The sequence below is a fragment of the Apostichopus japonicus genome, chromosome 12 (genome assembly GCF_037975245.1).
Source record: "Apostichopus japonicus isolate 1M-3 chromosome 12, ASM3797524v1, whole genome shotgun sequence".
NCBI classification, from domain to species: Eukaryota; Metazoa; Echinodermata; class Holothuroidea; order Aspidochirotida; family Stichopodidae; genus Apostichopus; species Apostichopus japonicus.
This window is the reverse complement of record NC_092572.1, coordinates 4,782,756-4,803,659: the sequence shown is the minus strand read 5'-3', so window position 1 is coordinate 4,803,659 and position 20,904 is coordinate 4,782,756. Positions and strand designations below refer to the sequence as shown.

General features: G+C 33.1%; 1 protein-coding gene and 1 long non-coding RNA gene across 2 annotated transcripts in view; both read right to left on the bottom strand.

Moving 5' to 3' along the window:
• Positions 1–1,818, bottom strand: part of LOC139977797 (uncharacterized) — a 36,054-nt gene extending 34,236 nt beyond the window's left edge. The window contains exon 1 of the mRNA XM_071987441.1: positions 1,703–1,818. Coding sequence (XP_071843542.1) covers positions 1,703–1,754 — 52 coding nt within the window. The 5' untranslated portion in view covers positions 1,755–1,818. The remainder of the gene's footprint in view (positions 1–1,702) is intronic.
• A 5,640-nt stretch (positions 1,819–7,458) lies between these two features.
• Positions 7,459–10,695, bottom strand: LOC139977798 (uncharacterized). The gene is made up of 3 exons (XR_011796695.1): positions 10,598–10,695; positions 10,093–10,284; positions 7,459–8,824 (listed from the first exon to the last, which is right to left on the bottom strand). It is a non-coding gene; the product is annotated as an uncharacterized lncRNA (long non-coding RNA).
• Positions 10,696–20,904: the final 10,209 nt, after the last annotated feature.

Genomic DNA, 20,904 nt, shown 5'->3' with positions numbered 1-20,904 from the left:
TAGATAATATTATGTAGTCGACTGCGTAAATGAAAAACAGGTGTAATTGTTCCGACGTAACATTTCAACATATTATCCAGATTATCGCTATTCTTTTGTGTCAGTAACAATTGCTATAACACACTTTCAAACGGACTAAAAATAATATTAGATAAAATACTTACATATTAAAATATCAGATAAATCACTAACACTCAAAACAATATATGTCTGATACCATAGCAAACATTTTTTTAATTGATTAAAATTAATAATAAATATATCCTTTGTAGACTAAGAAACGTCTCTGAGTCAAAAAAAAAAAAAAAGGAACTTGATGGTATATAAGTTATAATCGAAATGAGTGATTTCTTTTTAAATGACTATTACAAATTTTCACCTTGAGTGCAAACCGTATATAACAACATGATGACATTGAATAGTAAGATGTTTCATCGCTATATGGTCTGCTCTTACCTCAAGTAGCATTTCTTTAATATTTTAAGTATTTTGACCCTTTTATTTTCTTACCATCATTTGTCTTACATGAACAAACATCATCCAATATATATTTGTGTATGAAAACAACATGGAAACAGTGAAAATGAAATATAATAATAATAATAATAATTATAGAAAATAACAGTTGAACTATCAAACACAATTATATTGTGTATTACTTCATGGTATTGCATTGTTGCCCATGTATTCAGAGGAGGTTAACAATTTCAAAACATGGGCTATGTCAGTTGATTACAGTAATCCTTAATAATAATGACATGGATATACAGCATGGCCCATTTTAACGCATCAAACCCCCATTGCCCTGGTTTTCAATTTCAATTTTTTCGATAGGTAATGGGCTAATTTTAATATTATGTACGAACATAAGCATATTTATTATGTTCCAATAACAGCCTATATATTACGAACGAATATTAGCTTATATATTATCTACGAACATAATCATAATCTAAGGTTAAACAAACATAAAATTAGTGGTGACAAAAACCTACACAGGCTGTTATCTTTAACACTCGTACGCAGGGTGGGGGGGGGGACGCGACTGGTGCGTGAGCACTTCCCTATTCATTTGTCATTTGTGCTGCTTGGGCAGTTAACAGCAACTGCTTCACATTCCACAAAACAAATTGATGTAGTTACATAACTTTTGCACCGTTTTGATCAAAGTAGACCCCTCCACTAGTACAATCCTGTGGAGATTAATATCAAAATTCCAGTCTCTGCATGCTACATTTAAACTTGTTTTAACTCCTTTCTTGTATTCCTCGTGTGTGATTGACATACTACATATCGCAAAATTCTGCTCCATTTTCTTGTTCCTGTCATTCAGCGGATACCCGCGATAACAAACTATCAACAGCTAATGCAATATATAGAGTTGCATGAGTCTGCATTGTTGCATCACGTGGAGGTAACCAATAGTGAAACATGAGCGATGAATAGCTATGTTAATAACCCTATATAACAATGAATCCTATCAATCCTATAGACACCATGTAACACTTACTACACACCCGCATCGTTCCTATCTCAACCCAAACCCTCTCTGATACCAAAGACACGTGGTTTGTAATTAAATTTCTCATGGAATTAGTTTCCCCATATATAGTGTGTACTTACGTCGATGATTGAGCCTACACAGCAAGTGTAGGAAGAATATTCTTTTAACTTTATAAAAAACAGATAAATGAACACAAACCGTATGGGACCACTGAAATGATAATGAGGGGTAAGTAGAGGGTCATCTCCATTTTTGTTTTCTCTGGCTGTCGTGTTGGCGACGTCTTCCAGTTGCTTCGATTGAAAATACTATATGAAAACGGTTTCATCTCAGCTTATACAAAACTGTAGTGTAGTTTGGCAGCAGAATTAAAACGTAGCATTGATTAGTATAATAGAAGGATGTGACTTTACTTTGCATCAAGGCTTTAATTAATCCTATAACACCTCAAAAATGTAAACACAGCAGAAGACACGTGATTATTTCTTATTGAAACAACAGTCTGGTTGCGTATTGAAAACATGTTTAATGGCCCCCATTTGATTTTAATGGTTTCAGAAGTAGCAGCAGTTACAAAACATTAAAAGAAGATTGTCTACAAAAGATGTTTGACTTGTAAATTTTATGAAGGAGAACACTAACTTCATCATTATATTTCCTTCCTTTGTACCAAATTTGTATAAAATGGGTATATTCAGTTGCTATGACAACATAATACAAATATTCAACAACACAATAGACGTAGCTTTGAACCAACGGTAGGATTTTACGTATGTACACGTTTTTACGACTCCTTAATCAAATGAATAAATCCCTTTCATAATATGTTAGGAACGAATGTAATTTAATGTACAGATCTTTGGCTTCGGGGAAATAATCACATTGCGCTTTTGATGTAGTACTGAAAATGACGAATTAACGTCATCAATAGGACTGCTAGTATCCGTAAAGGTTAACTGATCCTCCTGTTGGACTGATAATTAAATCAAGGTCACCGCATTTAAACCGATGATAACCCCTAACCCCCCCCCCCCGTCGCACAACAAAAATCACCATTATCATATAATCATTATCAAAAAAATCATAGTAATCCTAATCCTGATCCTAATCATAATCATAATCATAATCGTAACCGTAATCGTAATCGTATTCATAATCATTATCATACTCATAATCGTAATCATAATCATAATCGTAATCGTAATCATAATCAAAATTATAATCATAATCATAACCATCATTATAATCATAATTATCATCATAATAATCATAATGATAATAATCATAAATATAATCATAATCATCATCATCATAATCATAATCATAATCGTAATTATAATCGTTATCGTAATCATGAACATCATGATCATAATCATAATCAAAATTATAATCATAATCATAACCATCATTATAATCATAATTATCATCATAATAATCATAATGATAATAATCATAAATATAATCATAATCATCATCATCATAATCATAATCATAATCGTAATCATAATCGTTATCGTAATCATGAACATCATGATCATAATCATAATCAAAATTATAATCATAATCATAACCATCATTATAATCATAATTATCATCATAATAATCATAATTATAATAATCATAATCGTAATCGTTACCATAATCGTAACCGTAACCGTTATCCTAATCATCCTAAGCATTCTAATAATCATAAGCATCATAATCATCATAACAATTACAATAATCATTATCGTCATAATTATCATAATAATCATAGTTATCATGAGAACAATAATAAAAAAATAATATTTTTTCCACTTATTTATGGACTCATTGGCTTTTATAAAAATAGACATGATAATTCAATGATTTCCTTAGTATTAAAATACAACTTAATCATTGCCTAATAATTTGTTTATAGTACACATCATTACATATGCACAATGCAAGAGCTCTTTGTCAATCGAAGGAAAGACGTGTATATTTTCTTTTTTACACAGAACTTAAATTTGATGTTACTTTAATTTAAGAGACTCACAGTTTTATAGGAGATGAGAAGATACGGCAGAATGAATAGGGAGAGATAATTTTTTTCTCACATAGATCCAATAAAAGTTATGGCGTTTGTGTATTGTTTAAACCGCAATTGAATTACAGTGTAATTTAAATTTGTTCACATCCACATGGAAGGTTTCTAATAATCCATCTGCAATTTGGTATTAACAATGGTTTATATTAAAGGGCCAATCAGAGATGACCCTTTTTTTTTCTCAATCTTGCATAACACTTTGAATGATTTTCATTGTGATAACATTATTTGAGCTGGTTAATTAACTTAGTTTTAAACCTCGTTCAGGATAAAGTATGAGGGGGGGGGGGGGATTCCAAGAACTTAATTCAATGATAATTGTATATCAATCATGCAGTCGCATGATGTAGTTTATATTTTGAGGGAGAGAAATCCGGTCAGAAAATCTAACATCACCTCCGGTAAACCCTGTCGGCTTGATTTGTTCCTAATTTCTCGGGCTCTGATTAATAATGTTATAGAGAGAGGCTTCAGACCAGGTGTACAATCGGGCCATTCATTTGTTTCTTCATCTATCCAAGCTTCTGCTGTGAAGCGGGGGCCAGGCTATTGGAAATGTAATGACTCTTTACTATCTGATAGTGTGTTTATAAACAAAATATTGAACTTACTAACAGGGAAACCAATAAAAGTAAGAGTTTCGATCCATGGCAACACTGAGAATTCATTAAATACAAAAATTTCCATTTTTTTTATTAGCTATTCTAAGCAGACAGTTAAAGAAAGGAATGAGAAAGAGTATTTGCTCGTAAATGAAATTTCAAAGCTTAAACAAACTTGATTTAACTCTGAGTATCTGCATACACGTAACAAACTGAGGGATCTTAGCAACGAGCTACAACTATAAGCTTCAGGGTACTATTCTAAGGTCACACACTCGGTGGGTCGAACATGGCGGGAAAAACCGCAGCGTATTTTCTTAATCTCGAGAAGAGAAATAAATCATAGAATACTATATATAAATTCAGTAATGGCCAAGACCTGGTCTATGTAGACAATGAGGACATTCTAAATGAGATTTTTCACTTATACAGTTCACTTTCTTTCGTCGAAATATTGTGATCCTTCTGTTACCTTTTAGGGGCTCCCAGATAAGAAACTAACGGAAAACGTGTTAATCTATTGCGAAGGGGAATATCAAGGATCGATGAATGTTTTCAGTCTCCCTCATTAATGCCTAATTGATAAAGCCCCTGGTACTGACGGGCTAACTACAAATTTCTACAAAACATTTTGGCCTGATATTGGTCAAATCATTGTGGACTCGTTTAATTGTGGTTTCCAGAAAGGTTATCTTGCTAATGAGCAAACTCGGGGTATTATTTCTATTTTCTCAAACCAGACATAAACCCTCTTCATATGACAAATTATCGCCGTATCACACTGTTGAACACCGATCATAAAATTGCAACGAAAGCTATCGCAAATAGACTTTAAACTGTTCTAAACAAAATCATCGGTCTTCATCAGATGGGTTATCTTAAGAGCAAGTTAATCTGCGAAAATATACGTTTTGTTTGGATTTAGTTGATTATAATATATATCATAATGTTCCTGGTTTTTTTCCGTTTAAATTTTGAAAAAGCTTTTGATACAATTGAGTGGAGATTTCTGCAATCAACATTGAGGTTTTTTTTCAACTTTGGTACTGACAAAAATTGGATAATTTTTTTTTTTTATAAAAAACAGTCCAGCTTGAGTAGGCAACAATGCTCTTCTCTTCTGTTTTTTTTTTCAAATTGAAAGAGGTGTCAGTCTACAAGGTCGTTCTTTAAGTCCCTACTTAATCATTCTTTGTGTGGAAAGTTTGTCTTTGGAATTCTAACAATGTCGTACATGTCAACAGAAAAAAAGAAAAACCAGCCTTTAATGTCTTCTTTTTACAAATTAAAAGTTATTCAACAAGTTGAAATGTATATATATATATATATATATATATATATATATATATATATATATATATATATATTGTAGAAATATGGATAAAACCTCAAAGAAATTTGTGGCTCCTTACATATTAGAAAATTCTCTGTCGAGTATTGGTTTATCATGATAAACGTTTCATATCAGTTTGTTTAACTTTAATATTACAAAGGTTTACTATAAAAAGGTTAAATGGTATTTGTTTGAAACCCAATACCAGCAAAACAGACGGAGGTCGTCCCGTTGTTGACACGATTTAGTTTTACATTGGTTCGTGGAACACATTAAACCTCCATCTGTTCTTTACAAGGCATTATTATCTTAGTTTATACTTCGTATTTGATATGTAGTGAGTTTTCTTATTGAAGATTTTCATAGAACGGTACCCTCTCATTGTATTTTATGTGTTTAAATTATATACCTATATGTTAAGTTACTGTGAAATATGTAGGTGTTTGACGTAGATTTCCCCTCCATGTTAAGAAATCGTTGTAAACTGAAGGTATCGCACCACAGTAGTGCACGTCTGCCTGAGAGGTCAACCATTGTCGGAAATAGCTCTAAAGTGCTCTACTGTGTTGATTGTTTGGAATCTTCTTTTAGATGCTTGGATGTTAAAGAGGATGAAATAAACTACTTATGGTCTAAAAATCAGAAGGATTTGAAGGTGATTTAAGATATTTTAGAAAAACTTGGCTGAACAAAGAAGATTCCGCAGCGACAGCTGGCAGATGGGAAGGGGAGAACTACGATAAACTCCAGCTCAAATCTAAACGGTCATGATGGCAGAAGTCGAATGTTTGATAATAGTCCAAGCCATTAGCTATCACATGGTGGGTAGGACCATCTTTTTAACCTCCATGGTAGGAAATATCAGTTGAAAACGTCTATCTATGCTCTATTGGCCTTGGAAAGTGACGAGTTTAGTGTGTAAGTCAATGGGAGCAATTCATTGCGGTGCTTTACCTATAGGGTGTATAGGTGCAAGAGTTGTGCTATATTTTTGCATGTTTCGGAACAGTGTTTATCTGTACAGGTTAAACTGTACATAAATACATAGAATGTACTGAACAGTGTGAGGTTTTTCTTGTTTTTTAATATTCTTTCTTTCTGTCAGTCTGTCTGTCTGTCTCCCTTAGAAATATACGTGACTGCGTCGTTGATTTGTTTCAGTAACTTACACTCCTTATAGCCTCAAACAAGTCAATGAGTGTGCGTCTATTCTGACAACTGTTGCGTTTACAGGTTGTGGATAAGCAGGCAATTTACAACCAAACCACTGTTTAGTAATTTGGTCTGTAATGTCGAATAGTTATTGAGTACCGTCCGAGATACTCTATTTCTAATTCTTTACATTCATGCATTGCATTGAAAGCTTATTCTAAAACAAACGATTAGACTTCTTCCACATATTGATACGTAGCACCTCTGATTGGGGAAATGGTGGGGGGGGGGCAAGTGGAAAATCGGAGGACAATTGTCTCTCACCCCCCCCCCACACACACACACCTTCCGCCACTGCTTGTGTTAATCAATAATCCAATCCGTTAGTATTTCATCTGAGATGTGTTAACAAACATATTCATGTTAGCTTATAGATTCTTCAACTTTTACACTCTTATAACACTAAAGCATCAGAGCAACGCAATTCATAAGCAGGACATATCAACTTTAAATTCAAATACATTATATAATTGTATACAATACTCTTTATGATGTAAAACTGCGACGGGAGGCGAATGAAATCACCGTCCAGATCACATCGGCCACACATATGCATACTCCATGTTGTCACTGAAAGTATATCACAAGACTACGTCAATTGCCTATGGGAAGTATATGACTCATCACTATATAGGCATATAGTAAAGCACGGAGATTATCGTCAGCCACAAAATAACAAAAAATGCCAGAAACAAAACTAAGGACAGAAATACATATTTATTAACACGTATTGACTCCATTTATTAGCAGTATACACATGTAACACATTATAATATACGTTGTTGTTGTTTCTTTCTTTTCTTGTGAAAACCACAGAACTTTCTCTTCTTTCTTTCTTTAAATCAAATTTAAACTTTCCGAGCTGTATTACCAGTGGGGGTCTCCACATTTACTTTGCCAATCACACATTTGACAAAACCCTACCGAACATTACTTGCTATCCTAATTTGTTTAAATTTTCTTGTTGAATAAATTAATAATGTTATGTACATTTCTACCCCTTTGGTTATACCTATTTTTAAGTAGTAGCTTGTAAGTATCGTAAGTTGATATTTTTAGATTTGTTACATTTTTTCGCACCTGCTACATGATTGGGTCATTACAAATATGTAGAATTAATTTTCATTAATCTAAAATTTCCTTCAAGTAGTATTTTGAATCGCTGTCAATATTTTGTTCTTGATTTAATTCCATTGTGAGACACTCATCCCACTCCCATTTTGCCAGACAATACGATATTCTTTAAGTTAACAATACAACACAATCAAAGTGAAAATTCATATATATACTTTAATATGTTTCCTTCCACTATGTCATTATAGGAGTTAAATCCCATCACTAGTTGAACAATATTTTTCGTTCCATGGCTAACCTGGTGATTAATTAGTAGTACTAAGACGAACCAACATGTCCGCATTCATCTTCTGATAACAAGTATATATTATGTGTAAAAGTAATTGAGTCTGACGTTTCGATCTAGCAGGATCTTCTTCAGAGGCTGAATGACAAGTAACAGAAGGGACAAATACAAACACAGAATACAGACAGGTTAATGAGCACAAAGGAGATAGATGTAAGAGGATTAGTAGAAAAAAGGATTAGTGGACAAGAAATGGAGAGACGAAAGAAACCAACAGGGGAATAGGAGAGGTAGGAGATAAACTGCAGAGGGAGAAAGGCAGAAAAGTATGGAGAAAAGGGTAGAAGAGAGCTATGCGAAGAGGGTTGACAGATGGGGAAACAAAGAGAGATGGAGGGGTGGGGGGAGGGGGCAGAAGAAAGGTTAGTCATGTCCTTCCTGAATGTTGAAGTATATATCATGCCTGTATGTGTTACATTATCTGAAGCTCAACAAGAGATAAGAAGAGAGCTCTTAAAGATTAAATATGTTCTTTACTTCTTTGATTCCTGTCTTTCCTTCCCTTCTTAATTAATGATGTCTTCAAGGTAATATTCACAGCAAAAATATAATTTCTCCATGCAATCCTGGTCGTTATAAAGATCATATTTCATCACAGCGCAATCTTCGTTGTTAGAATTACTTGGTTCTCCGTTCCTCCAATTGACATACGTCAGTGGGCTACCGTCCTCATATTTCCATTCTCCTTGAAACGAAAATACAAAAACAACAAATTAACAATAAGAATAGCTTATTTTACTAAATTAAAATTCTAGCAAATTTTTTTCAGCAATCAACTTTAGCCATAGGAATATTCTAGAGTTGAAACTTGAAATTAATTAACCACACATTATAAGGAACTTTTGTATCAATTTGACCTTTGAAATCGTTGATCACATTAGCGTTGGCGTGTTGTATTCATTCATGCACTATATACCTATTGTATGTGATACCCTTCTTTGAAGTTTGGACCATAATGTTATTTTGGAACATGTGTAACACCCATGCCAAGTTCATTAAATAGTTTGCAATATAGACACACTGAGACCCATACTCAACACGTTTAAGTCCATCGACCGTATGGTCAATGAGTAGTGAGTATGATATCTAAGATGGGTCATTTTGTCTTCTTCGTACTCGCAAAATGCTGTTTTTTTTTATTTAACCTTTCACCTCTGACCTTTAATCGACGTACGCTATTACATCTCAATCTACATTTTTTAGAGTGTCACCCTATATTATCCCCATCCCAGTTTAGTCAGACCAACCCACCAAATTTCATTTGAGTGACTCAAAAGGGTGGGTGTAGGATTGGCTGCAATTTTAGTATCAACATTTTTCGACATAGTACACTATTTCAAGAAAAGATCATAACAACAATAACAATATTGTATTTACTTGTCGATTCTGATTCGTATATGTATTAGCGGAATACCATTTGTCCATTGAGTTCACACTTAATATCCAAGTATTGTCTACGACTCAATTACCTAACTGAAAATTTCCTACAAAGACCTCATCATCATCTTCACTTTACCCACATTTGTTACCCTCAGAAATATTGCATCCCATCCATCACTCCCCCCCACCGCCAAGCCCGCTTGTCCCACTGTCTTGTATGCGGTGGAAAACAACAGAAATATTCCGCTAGTTAGCTATTTTATGTAATAATTTATGTTAAAACCTAGAAAGGCTACTCGAATTCATCAACAAGACCTATCCATTTTAAGTTCAATAACTATTTTGGGGGATATTTTAATGCATGTCATTGCTACCCATTATAAGAAACTCTATTGGTAGAGAAATGATGCTTGCAGTCTTTCAGTTTTGTGAAAGTAAGTCAATGAGAGCGTTGTGACTAATGTCATCAAAATCAATCTTATTTTTTGTTATATAATATATGCATATTTTAGGGCATAGTTTTAAGAGGTATCGATCAAATACAACGGCTTCTTTGACGTGTTTGTTTGTTACCTTCTTTTTCAGAGTCATGGATGCCTATCCAGACGTCCCCTATGTTGGCTTGATATCGAATGGCCTTTACTTCATTCTTCTCCTCTTCGTTGTCAATGCGCACGAGGTGACCATTGTTGAACAATTGGCGGCATCTGTCCACGGCGTCAAACCAAGTTAGCGTATAGTTACTAATCCAGTACATCGATTGGTCTATTCCAGTCATAAGTCAGTCGGTAACAAAGGAACAGAGAAAAGGGAAAAAGATAAAGATTCATCTTTCAATAATTTCCATTGATCTATATCTTGCTAAATATTGTTATCAATTCTCCTGAAATAAAACAAATATTTCCAAGATTTCCGTTAAGATTGGAATTTAAAACATTTTAAGTTCACCATGATGATATCATGGTGAAATGTCCAAAACTAACTTTATAGGAAATTAAAACATGTTGATTATTATTAAAATTTCTGTTAACGGTAACTTTATATTTATAGTTGGCTACCATAAATCAAAAACACTTACTCTTAACTCCCTCCTTTGTTGTATAATCGGGTCTTTCAGTTGATTTTGTTGTGTCATGTTGAGCCAATGTAGTAATGTGTGTCACAACAGCGTCAGCTGCTGCTGACATAGAAAAATATATATAGAGAACATCAGGATAGCGTCACTGGCTGGGAACACGTGAGAACTAAACATAATTTACTCTTTTAATGAGATAATTCTATAATTAAGTTGAGTAATCCAATAGCTTTTGTTTTTGCTCAGATGACATCAGTGTTAGATGACGACCGTAGTTCTACTATCGTAACGATCAATTTGATGTCAGAAAGTTTGTATTGGAGGGCTTTATAAAGTGAATTGCCAACTCTCAACATCTAAGCCCAACCAAGCGGGCGGTTGTAGATTATCGTTAATACAACAATTAACATTTGAGACATGTGGCCAAGTAAGTAGACTTAGTCTCTAAAAGTAGAGACAATGGACACAATACGAAGATCTGTACAAGCAAGACTTATATAACATAATCTTACACTTAATAGACTTAGTCTCTAAAAGTAAAGACGATTGACACAATACTAAGATCTATCAAAGCAAGACATATACAATATAATCTTACACTTAATAGACTTAATCTCTAAAAGTAGAGACAAATGACAGACTACGAAGATCTGTCAAAGCAAGACATATATCAGATAATCTTATACTTTATAGACTTAGTCTCTAAAGTAGAGACAATTGACACAATACTAAGATCTGTGAAATCAAGACATATGTAAGATAATCTTACACTTAATAGACTTAGTCTCTAAAAGCATTCACAATGGACACAATACTAAGATCTATCAAAGCAAGACATATACAATAATGTCTTACACTTAATAGACTTAGCCTCTAAAAGCATGAACAATGGACACAATACTAAGATCTGTGAAATCAAGACATATATCAGATAATCTTACACTTAATCGACTTAGTCTCTGAAAGTAGAGACAATTGAGAAAATACGAAGATCTGCAGAAACAAGACATATATAATATCATCTTAGACTTAGTAGTCTAAGTCTTCCCGAAAAATATAAATATAAAACAATAATACTAAATTGAAATGAATAAATAATCGATTAGTCTATTTCAGTCATAAGTCAGTCGTTGACAAAGGAGAGCGATAATTGAAAAAGAATGACATCAAGATTCATCTTTCAATTATTTACTTTTATCTATATCTTGCTAAATATTGTTATCAATTCTATTAAAATAAAAGAAATTCCGAAGATTTCAGTTAACATTGGAGTTTAGAACATTGTTATTTCACCATGATGACATCGGTAGAAGACATGTCCACCACTAAATTTATACGAAATTAACACATGTTGATTATTATAAAATTTCTGCCAACGGTAACTTTCTATTTATAGTTCGCTACCATCAATCAAAGCACTTACTCTTAACACTCTCCTTAGTAGTAGAATCGGGTCGTTCAGTTGATTTTGTTGTGTCATGTTGAGCCAATGTAGTAATGTGTGTCATATCAGCGTCAGCTGCTGCTGACATAGAAAAAAAATATATAGAACAACAGGAAAGCGTTACTTGCTGGGAACACGTGAGAACTAAACATAATTTGTTCTTTTAATGAGATAATTGTATAATTAAGTTGATTAATCCAAAAGCTTTTGTGTTTGCTAATGTGACATTAATGTAAGATGCCGACCATAGTTCTACTATCATAACGATCAATTTGATGTCAGAAAGTTTGTATTGGAGGGCTTTATAAAGTGAATTGCCAATTCTCAACATCTAAGCCCAACCAAGCGGGCGGTTGTAGATTATCGTTAATACAACAAGTAACATTTGAGACATGTGGCAAAATAAGTAGACAGCTTCTAAATATAGAGACAATTGACACAATACGAAGATCTGTCAAAGCAAGACATATATCAGATAATCTTACACTTAAAGACTAGGTCTCTAAAAGTAGAGACAATTGACCAAATAAGAAGCTCTGCAAAAACAACACATATATAATATGATCTTACACATAATAGACTAAGTCTTCCCCGCAAAAATATAAATAAGAAACAATAATACTAAAGTGAAGTAAATAAATAATCGATTGGTCTATTCCAGTCATAAGTCAGTCGTTGACAAGCGAGAGCGAAAATTGAAAGGAATGACATCAAGATTCATCTTTCAATAATTTCCTTTTATCTATATCCTGCTAAATATTGTCATCAATTCGACTGAAATAAAGGAAATTCCCAAGATTTCAGTTTACATTGGAATTTAAAACATTGTTAGTTCACCATGATGACATCGGTATAAGAAATTTCCACCACTAACTTTATAAGACATTAACACATGTTGATGATTATTAAAATTTCTGCCAACGGTAACTTTATATTTATAGTTGGCTACCATAAATCGAAAACACTTACTCTTAACACTCTCCTCTGTTATAGAATCGGGTCGTTCAGATGATTTTGTTTTGTCATGTTGAGCCAATGTAGTAAAGTGTGTCAAATCAGCGTCAGCTGCTGCTGAAATAGAAGACAATATGAAAGCGTTACTGGCTGGGAACACGTGAGAACTAAACATAATTTATTCTTTTTAATGAGATGATACTATAATTAAGTTGAGTAATCCAATAGCTTTTGTGTTTGCTAAGATGAGATCAATGTAAGATGACGACCGTATTTCTACTATCGAACGATCAATGTGATGTCAGAAAGTTTGTATTGGAGGGCTTTATGAAGTGAATTCCAAATTTTCAACATCTAAGTTCAACCAAGCTGGTGGTTTTAGATTATCGTTAATACTACAAGTTACATTTGAGACATGTGGCCAAATAAGTAGACTTAGTCTCTAAAAGTAGAGACAATTGACACAATACGAAGATCTGTCGAATCAAGACATATATAACATAATCTTACACTTAATAGACTTAGTCTCTAAAAGTAAAGACGATTGACACAATACGAAGATCTGTCCAAGCATGACATTTATAAGATAATCTTACACTTAACATACTTTTTCTCTAAAAGTAGAGACAATTGACAAAATACCAATGTCTGTCAAAACAAGACGTATATAAGATAATCTTACACTTTATAGTAACAGTCTCTAAAAGTAGACACAATTGACGCTATACGAAGTTATGTAAGAGCATGAAATATATAAGATAATCTTACACTTAATAGACTTAGTCTCTGAAAGTAGAGACAATTGACACAATACGAAGATCTGTCAAAACAAGACATATATAAGATAATCTTACACTTGTAGACTAGGTCTCTAAAAGTAGAGACTATTTACGCAATACGAAGATCTGTAAAAGCAAGATATATATAATATAATCTTACACTTAATAGACTAAGTCTTCCCCGCAAAAATATAAATATTAAACATTCATAAATGCCTAAAACAACTTTCTGTATACTGGACCAGTCTCGAATGCGATTCGAGACTGGTCGAGTGTATAGAGAGGAGAATTGCTTCAGGATCGAAATGTTAGACAAACACTGGTTTGTTGCCGTGGCAATCATGAAGTCATAATTGAAAGAAATGAAGACATGGTGTAACGTTGCCATGAGTATGTGCAAATATGTTTATGGGCAAAGAAATGTTCCAAATTGCAAATACTGTACAGTATATATAGCCTACTTGCAATTAGTTACAGCAGTAGTACTGTATATGTTTTCACACACACCGAGTCTCAATACACACTGTACGTACTTCTTAAATCATCCAGCTAAATACTTCGAGGATCATGAAGTGACTAAGGGATTAATTTTGAGCTTAATTTTGAGCTAGAGTCAATGTCAGCAACCTTATCGAGGTGCTTCAACGAAGAACCGAAGCGTAAAGCGTGCAATGTTGACACTCTAACAGAAAAACCTAGTCGCTAAGCCTAACAATAACGTAAGCACTACTACTACTACTAGCAGTAACGACATGACTGACCAGGGACTAGGCCTAGCGATCTTTCAGACTCACAATAACACTGCTGTTACTACAAGTCCAAACCTGTCGAACAATGAACCTCTTCAAAACTGCTCATTCTCTGGCCCAGTAAACGTTTATTTGATAGGGATAGACGAGTTCTACTCAAAAGAATGTTAGCATCATGCAACGTTGCTAGCCTAACTGTTTAGTTGTAGCGTTTACGGACTTTCCAGAACACACACAACTTAGCATATGTTTATTGCGCAATTTGACCTGGTAGGTCAAAATAAAGTTTTAAATTGTTATCTTTAGAAATTTGTTCATCTGTTCTTATTTAATTGTCTTTTCCCTCCATTTTGTAGTATTTGAATTGATTAAACTACCAAAATTTAAGAACGAACGACACTGCTTCATTCGTATTTTTTCACTCTAAATATTCGTGGGAAGAAATGCTGTTTTACATGAGGTGACTATACGTCATTCAGGAAAAAGATCAAGGGAGGCATAAGGAGAATTAAAAACAGATCAGCAAAAATTAGCGAAAAAATGCCGTTTTCTAACATTTCTGAGGGTCATTTATGAATGGGGATAAAAACGAGGGTACCCGGTCTTATATTTGATTTGAGACCTCTGATGACGGACCTCGGCTGTCGCCTCGGTCCGCTCAGCCTCCTCGATGACGTCATCATCGGTCTTAAATCAAATTTAAGACCGGTTCCCCTCGTATTTTTCCCCTAAATAATACCAAATTGAAATAAATAAATAATCGATTGGTCTATTCCAGTCATAAGTCGGTAGTAGATTATCGTTAATACAACAAGTTACATTTGAGACATGTGGCCAAATAAGTAGACTTAGTCTCTAAATATAGAGACAATTGACACAATACGAAGATCTGTCGAAGCAAGACATATATAAGATAATCTTACACTTAATAGACTTAGTCTCTAAAAGTATGAACTATTGACACAATACTAAAATCTATCAAAGCAAGACATATATAAGATAATCTTACACTTAAATCAGCTAAGCTCCAACTTACCTTCACTACTTGAGGTCGTTGATGACGTACCTTGTGAAGTCCTGGTACATTTAAACGTCCCCTTAACGTGCTGTTCGGTGGCTCCTGCGACCCCTCCCAAAGATTGACTAATAGCTACGTGAGAAGAATAGTATGAACATAACAAAAATATCGGTATAACATCAATACAGTTCAGATCGAATTTGTAACCGGTACTGAATTTTAACGATGCTATCATAAACACAGCTGTTGGACCCATATAGATAATATTATATAGTCGACTGCGTAAATGAAAAACAGGTGTAATTGTTCCGACGTAACATTCCAACATATTATCCAGATTACCGCTATTCTTTTGTGTCAGTAACAATTGCTATAACACACTTTCAAACGGACTAAAAATAATATTAGATAAAATACTTACATATTAAAATATCAGATAAATCACTAACACTCAAAAATAATATATGTTTGACACCATAGCAAACATTTTTTAATTGTCAAAAATGAATAATAAATGTATCCTTTGTAGACGGAGAACGTCTCTGAGTCCAAAAGAAACGAAAAAGGAACTTGATGGTATATAAGCTATAATCGAAATAAAATCATTTCTTTTAAATGACTATTACAAACTTCCACGTGGAGTGCAAACCGTGTGTAACAACATGATGAGAGTTAATACTAAGATATACTGTTTCATCGCTATTTCGACTGCTCTTACCTCAAATAGCATTTCTTTATTTTTTAAAGTATTTCGACCCTTCTTTTTTCTTCCTATTATTTGTCTCACATGAGCACACATCAGCCAATATCTATATTTGTGTATTAAACAACATGGAAAGAGTGAAAACGAAACAAAATAACAATGAAAAATTATAGAAAATAACATTTGAACTATCAAACACAATTGCATTGTATTTCACTTCATGGTATTGCATTGTTGCCCATGTTTTCAAAGGAGGTTACCAATTTCTAAATATGAGCCATGTCAGTTGATTAAGTACTTCATTATAAGGAAATGGATATATACCATACCCCATATTATCGCCTCAAAACCCATTGTTTTGGTTTTCAATTTTAATTTTTCGACGATGCTGGAAACAAATGTGCTTATGATATATTATCTACGAACATATATATTTTTTACGAATATTAGCAAATATATTATGTACGAACATAACAATATACTATATATTATGTACTAAAATTAGCCTATATATTGTGAACGAACATTATCCTAATATTATGATTGAATATTACGCGATATATTATGTACAAACATTAGCTTATTTATTATGTACGAATATGAGCCTATATATTATGTACGAACATTAGCCCATATATTATGTACGAATATTAGCGTATACATTATGTACGGACATTATCCATATTAATGTACAAATGATGATGCTTTGGCATAGGGCAAATTTATAACGATTGATAAAACCATTTTGATTTTAACAATATCAATAGAAAGTAAATAAATCGATGGAATGACTGTGAATGAGTCGTAACTAACGAGTTATAAACTTAGTTGTTTCTGTTTTTTTGTTAGCGACAGATAAGTTTAAAATGTTCTAATTGATGGTAAATATATAGAATCTGCCAAGCTATGCAATAAGGCTTTATAAACCTCTTGTACCGATAAGAGGAGAAATGAAAGGAAATTATAATTAAGTCATTCATTTTTAAGAAACCATTAAGGATCAGGAGTAATGGCAATATAAAGACAAATGCAGGTAAAATATGAATTATATTCAACGAGAGATATTGCTGCTATAGAGTCCATCAATGTATATTAGCTGCTGCAATCGTCACAAATTATTTGATGTCTAAACTTGGTATGAAATGTGTGTATTTATAAGATATTTCAAAAACTACGTATTTAACCTAATATTTATACTCTTCCTGTCAAAACTAATAGGGCATTGCTTTGCTTCCAGCCTGTAAATTAAAACCTCATTGTTTCATATTGCTGTGTGAATTCAAAGAAGAGACACAGAGCATATGGCTAATGCTTTATTTGTTGGTTTTTCAATCATTTTCTTAAATTCAACGACACTTTAATGCAAATGGCACAATATTTTAGGCTCGTATCAATCATATACTTTTCATTGGATATTTGAAAATGTGGAAAGATTCACAATATTCATCCGCACAACCTATATCCTTGCGGTTGTCTGTTTTTTGGAGTGATCTGCGTGTTTGTATTTTAAACACTTGGTGGAGTTCAGGAATTGCAACTATGAGATCGCAAGATCAAATCGGATATACTTAAATACTATATTTTTTAAACTTTTTTCGTTTTTAATGTTATTTCCCATTCAGGTTTTCGTTGTTTATTTACTTACATGTAAATAAAAAATTGACAAATTCGAAAAACGTGATATTGTGAGGTTCTGAACAGTGGCTTCGAAATCAGGCCGGACTCTGGGAGCCATTAGTTCAGCAGGCCGCCATTTTAAAATCTCCTTTTTTTCCTTAGAGAGTACAATGCAAGTAGTAACACATATTTTTTTATTTCATACTATTTCATACTCATATGTAAGTATAACACGATGATGAGAGTTAATACAGGTGCAAGATCTTGTCTTCACAATATTATGCACCTGCCACGCATAGTCTATTGTTACGAACATTGGTAGCCCTATCTGTACTCATTTGCAGCATAACTATGTAATTAATAGTAGCAACATTTCAAACAATACATATTTCTTCCACTGAAAACTGTATTGTGTTCACGAAGTTTCCGTGCATCGTAAAGCAAACAATTCATTATTTGTTACAACGCTTTGTTTATACACGACATTGCAAAGCACATTTTACACTTTAACGAAAACAAAGAGCTGATGCCAACTTTATCGTGATGATTCGTTTAGAATCAATAAATAATAGAATAAGTAACATCAATAAACTGATATTTCTTTGGCAATAAAACTTTTCTAATAAACCAAGTAAATTGTCAGCACCGATTCTAATTAAAGTATTCTTGCTAAGTGATCTTCCTTTTCCTTTAGATTAACTTGAAGTACAACTATCAAGTGTGACATTGTTATATATGCTATATTTATGCTATATATATGCAGTATTTTTAAACCTGTTATCAACTTTAATATCAGCTGAAAAATACAATTTGAGATAAAATTTTAGTAGAAATTGAATATAATAACTTTCGCCCTATAACATAACCACTTTTGTTAGAGGACACATTATGACAAACGGGTACCGACGAAACAACAACTTAAATTCGTAACCTTAACCATCTTTCCAATTCCGTGCAGTAAATTGCCCGAAACGTTGTTGGTCTGGTAGTCTTCCTAAATATTATGTCAATATATATACATATATATATATATATATATATATATATATATATATATATATATATGAAATATATATATTCCATGCTCTTCTAGGATACTTCAAGCTTAGCAACACCAATCAGGGGAAATTAAATTCCGCATATATAAAATAACACAAACCTGCTGGGATCACTAGAATGACAATCAGAGGTAAGTAGCAGGTCCTCTTCATCTTGTTAGTGGGTTACCAATTAAAGGATTGATTGAAATATGTTGAAACGATTACACCGAAAGCTTACAAAGATGTACTGCATGCTCTACAACACGGTTATATATCGGTTATAAAGTATGTTTAATTATTAGCAGATTTCATTGAGAAGTAATCGATGTTTCCTTTACGATATTTTCTCTTTTTTATTGTTGTATCCATTTGATATGAAAATTGTTCCATCAGTTCCCCTGGCAACTATGGAATACAATCAAACAGAAAAGTTAATCAATTTTCAGCCATACATACAAAATGTGCGCCTAGATCTCTTTGTGTTTTGTTCCGGTTTAATGAGAAATTATATGCCCACATATGCATAAAACGTATGTAAGTAAACGTATTGACTTTTCGTGTTATAAAGTACAGGTATACATATGATACTGATTTCGAATTGGTTCATCACTAATCCAATATTGGGATATAATCCTAAAATTGCATGCACCAAAGGAAAAGATTGTCTGACTGAATTCACTTACTGTTCACCTAGCCTTAAGCTAGGCCAATTTGCAGTCATTTTGAAAGTTTCATATTGAAACACAAGATAGACTTGATCAATTTCGTGGTACATTTGATATGTATAAGTTGTGAATTGTTTTATAGCTAGTTGCTTCATTCCAAGTGAATAATTTTTGCAGGTTCCATCCTGTATCTTTAACTTAGATGACTCTATATATGACATCCATCCCTTTAGTAATCATAGTTAGTGGTAAAGGCTGTAGAATTAAAATAAAGCATGAACAAAACTTACCACGCCCTTTCGCTAATAGTTCCGTAATTGGTTGGAAATTAATCAAGTTTCTCAATTTTTAACAGCACGTTATTTTGTCTTATTTTGCCGTTATAAAACAACTGACCTAGATTTTTAGTTGAAATTCTTTAAGTCTCTTTGTTTATCATTGTTTGGTCCAATTGAGGGGAGGTGATTTGTGTCTTTTGGTGTCGAAGAAAAAAATTGTAGTAACGTGATTTGTAACCTTTTCTTTGTGATAGTTGTTGTAAACCTATCAGCTTGAAAATACGAATGTTTTGTAGCACCCAACAAACAGTGGTTTGTTCTGCATGAAAACGATATATTTCTAATTGCCAACAATGTAATATGCAATTCTCGATATCATTCAGCAGCATTGTAAGTAAGATAACGTTTTTTGAACAAGAATTATGTTTGATAAAGGTAATCACAAACCTTGTTCTACTTCTTTTCAACAGGATGTGAAAACAGAAATGGCGTTGACATGGCATAGATTGTTAGTGTCACATGCTGTCACATACCTTCTGTGGGTAGATAGAATCACTTCAGTTTCATAATGTTTCTACAGGCTAATACAACTGAATAAATGATTGATATCCAGACAACAAGTGGAGTGGAGGCATTTAACATGGTCTCCTTCATTTTTGCTAACTCAGTTTGTTTCAAGCCACTCGAATAAAGAACGACTTTTCAGACAATGGAGAAAAAATCATGGTTTAAACTTAAAAAAAAATGTGTAAAAAATAACTGAAATGAAAAATTGTTGAAAGTTTATGGGACAAATATTTGTATTTCCCTGGATTAATCATGTGATCGGTTCAGAGTGATACCCACTTTTCGTGTTTCATCAAAACTGAGTTGCTACAACCATGGTCTGGTGTTTTCTTTATAAACCCTTTGTTTTTTTTTCTCAAACAATTAATTTAGTGTTAATTTCCACAAAGTTGGTTTATTACCTGTTTAACAAATGACTCTTCCCCTGACAGGTAATAAATTTGTTACCAAACTCTGGCATATATTTCTTGGAATGTTGTTTTTGTTATTATTCCGG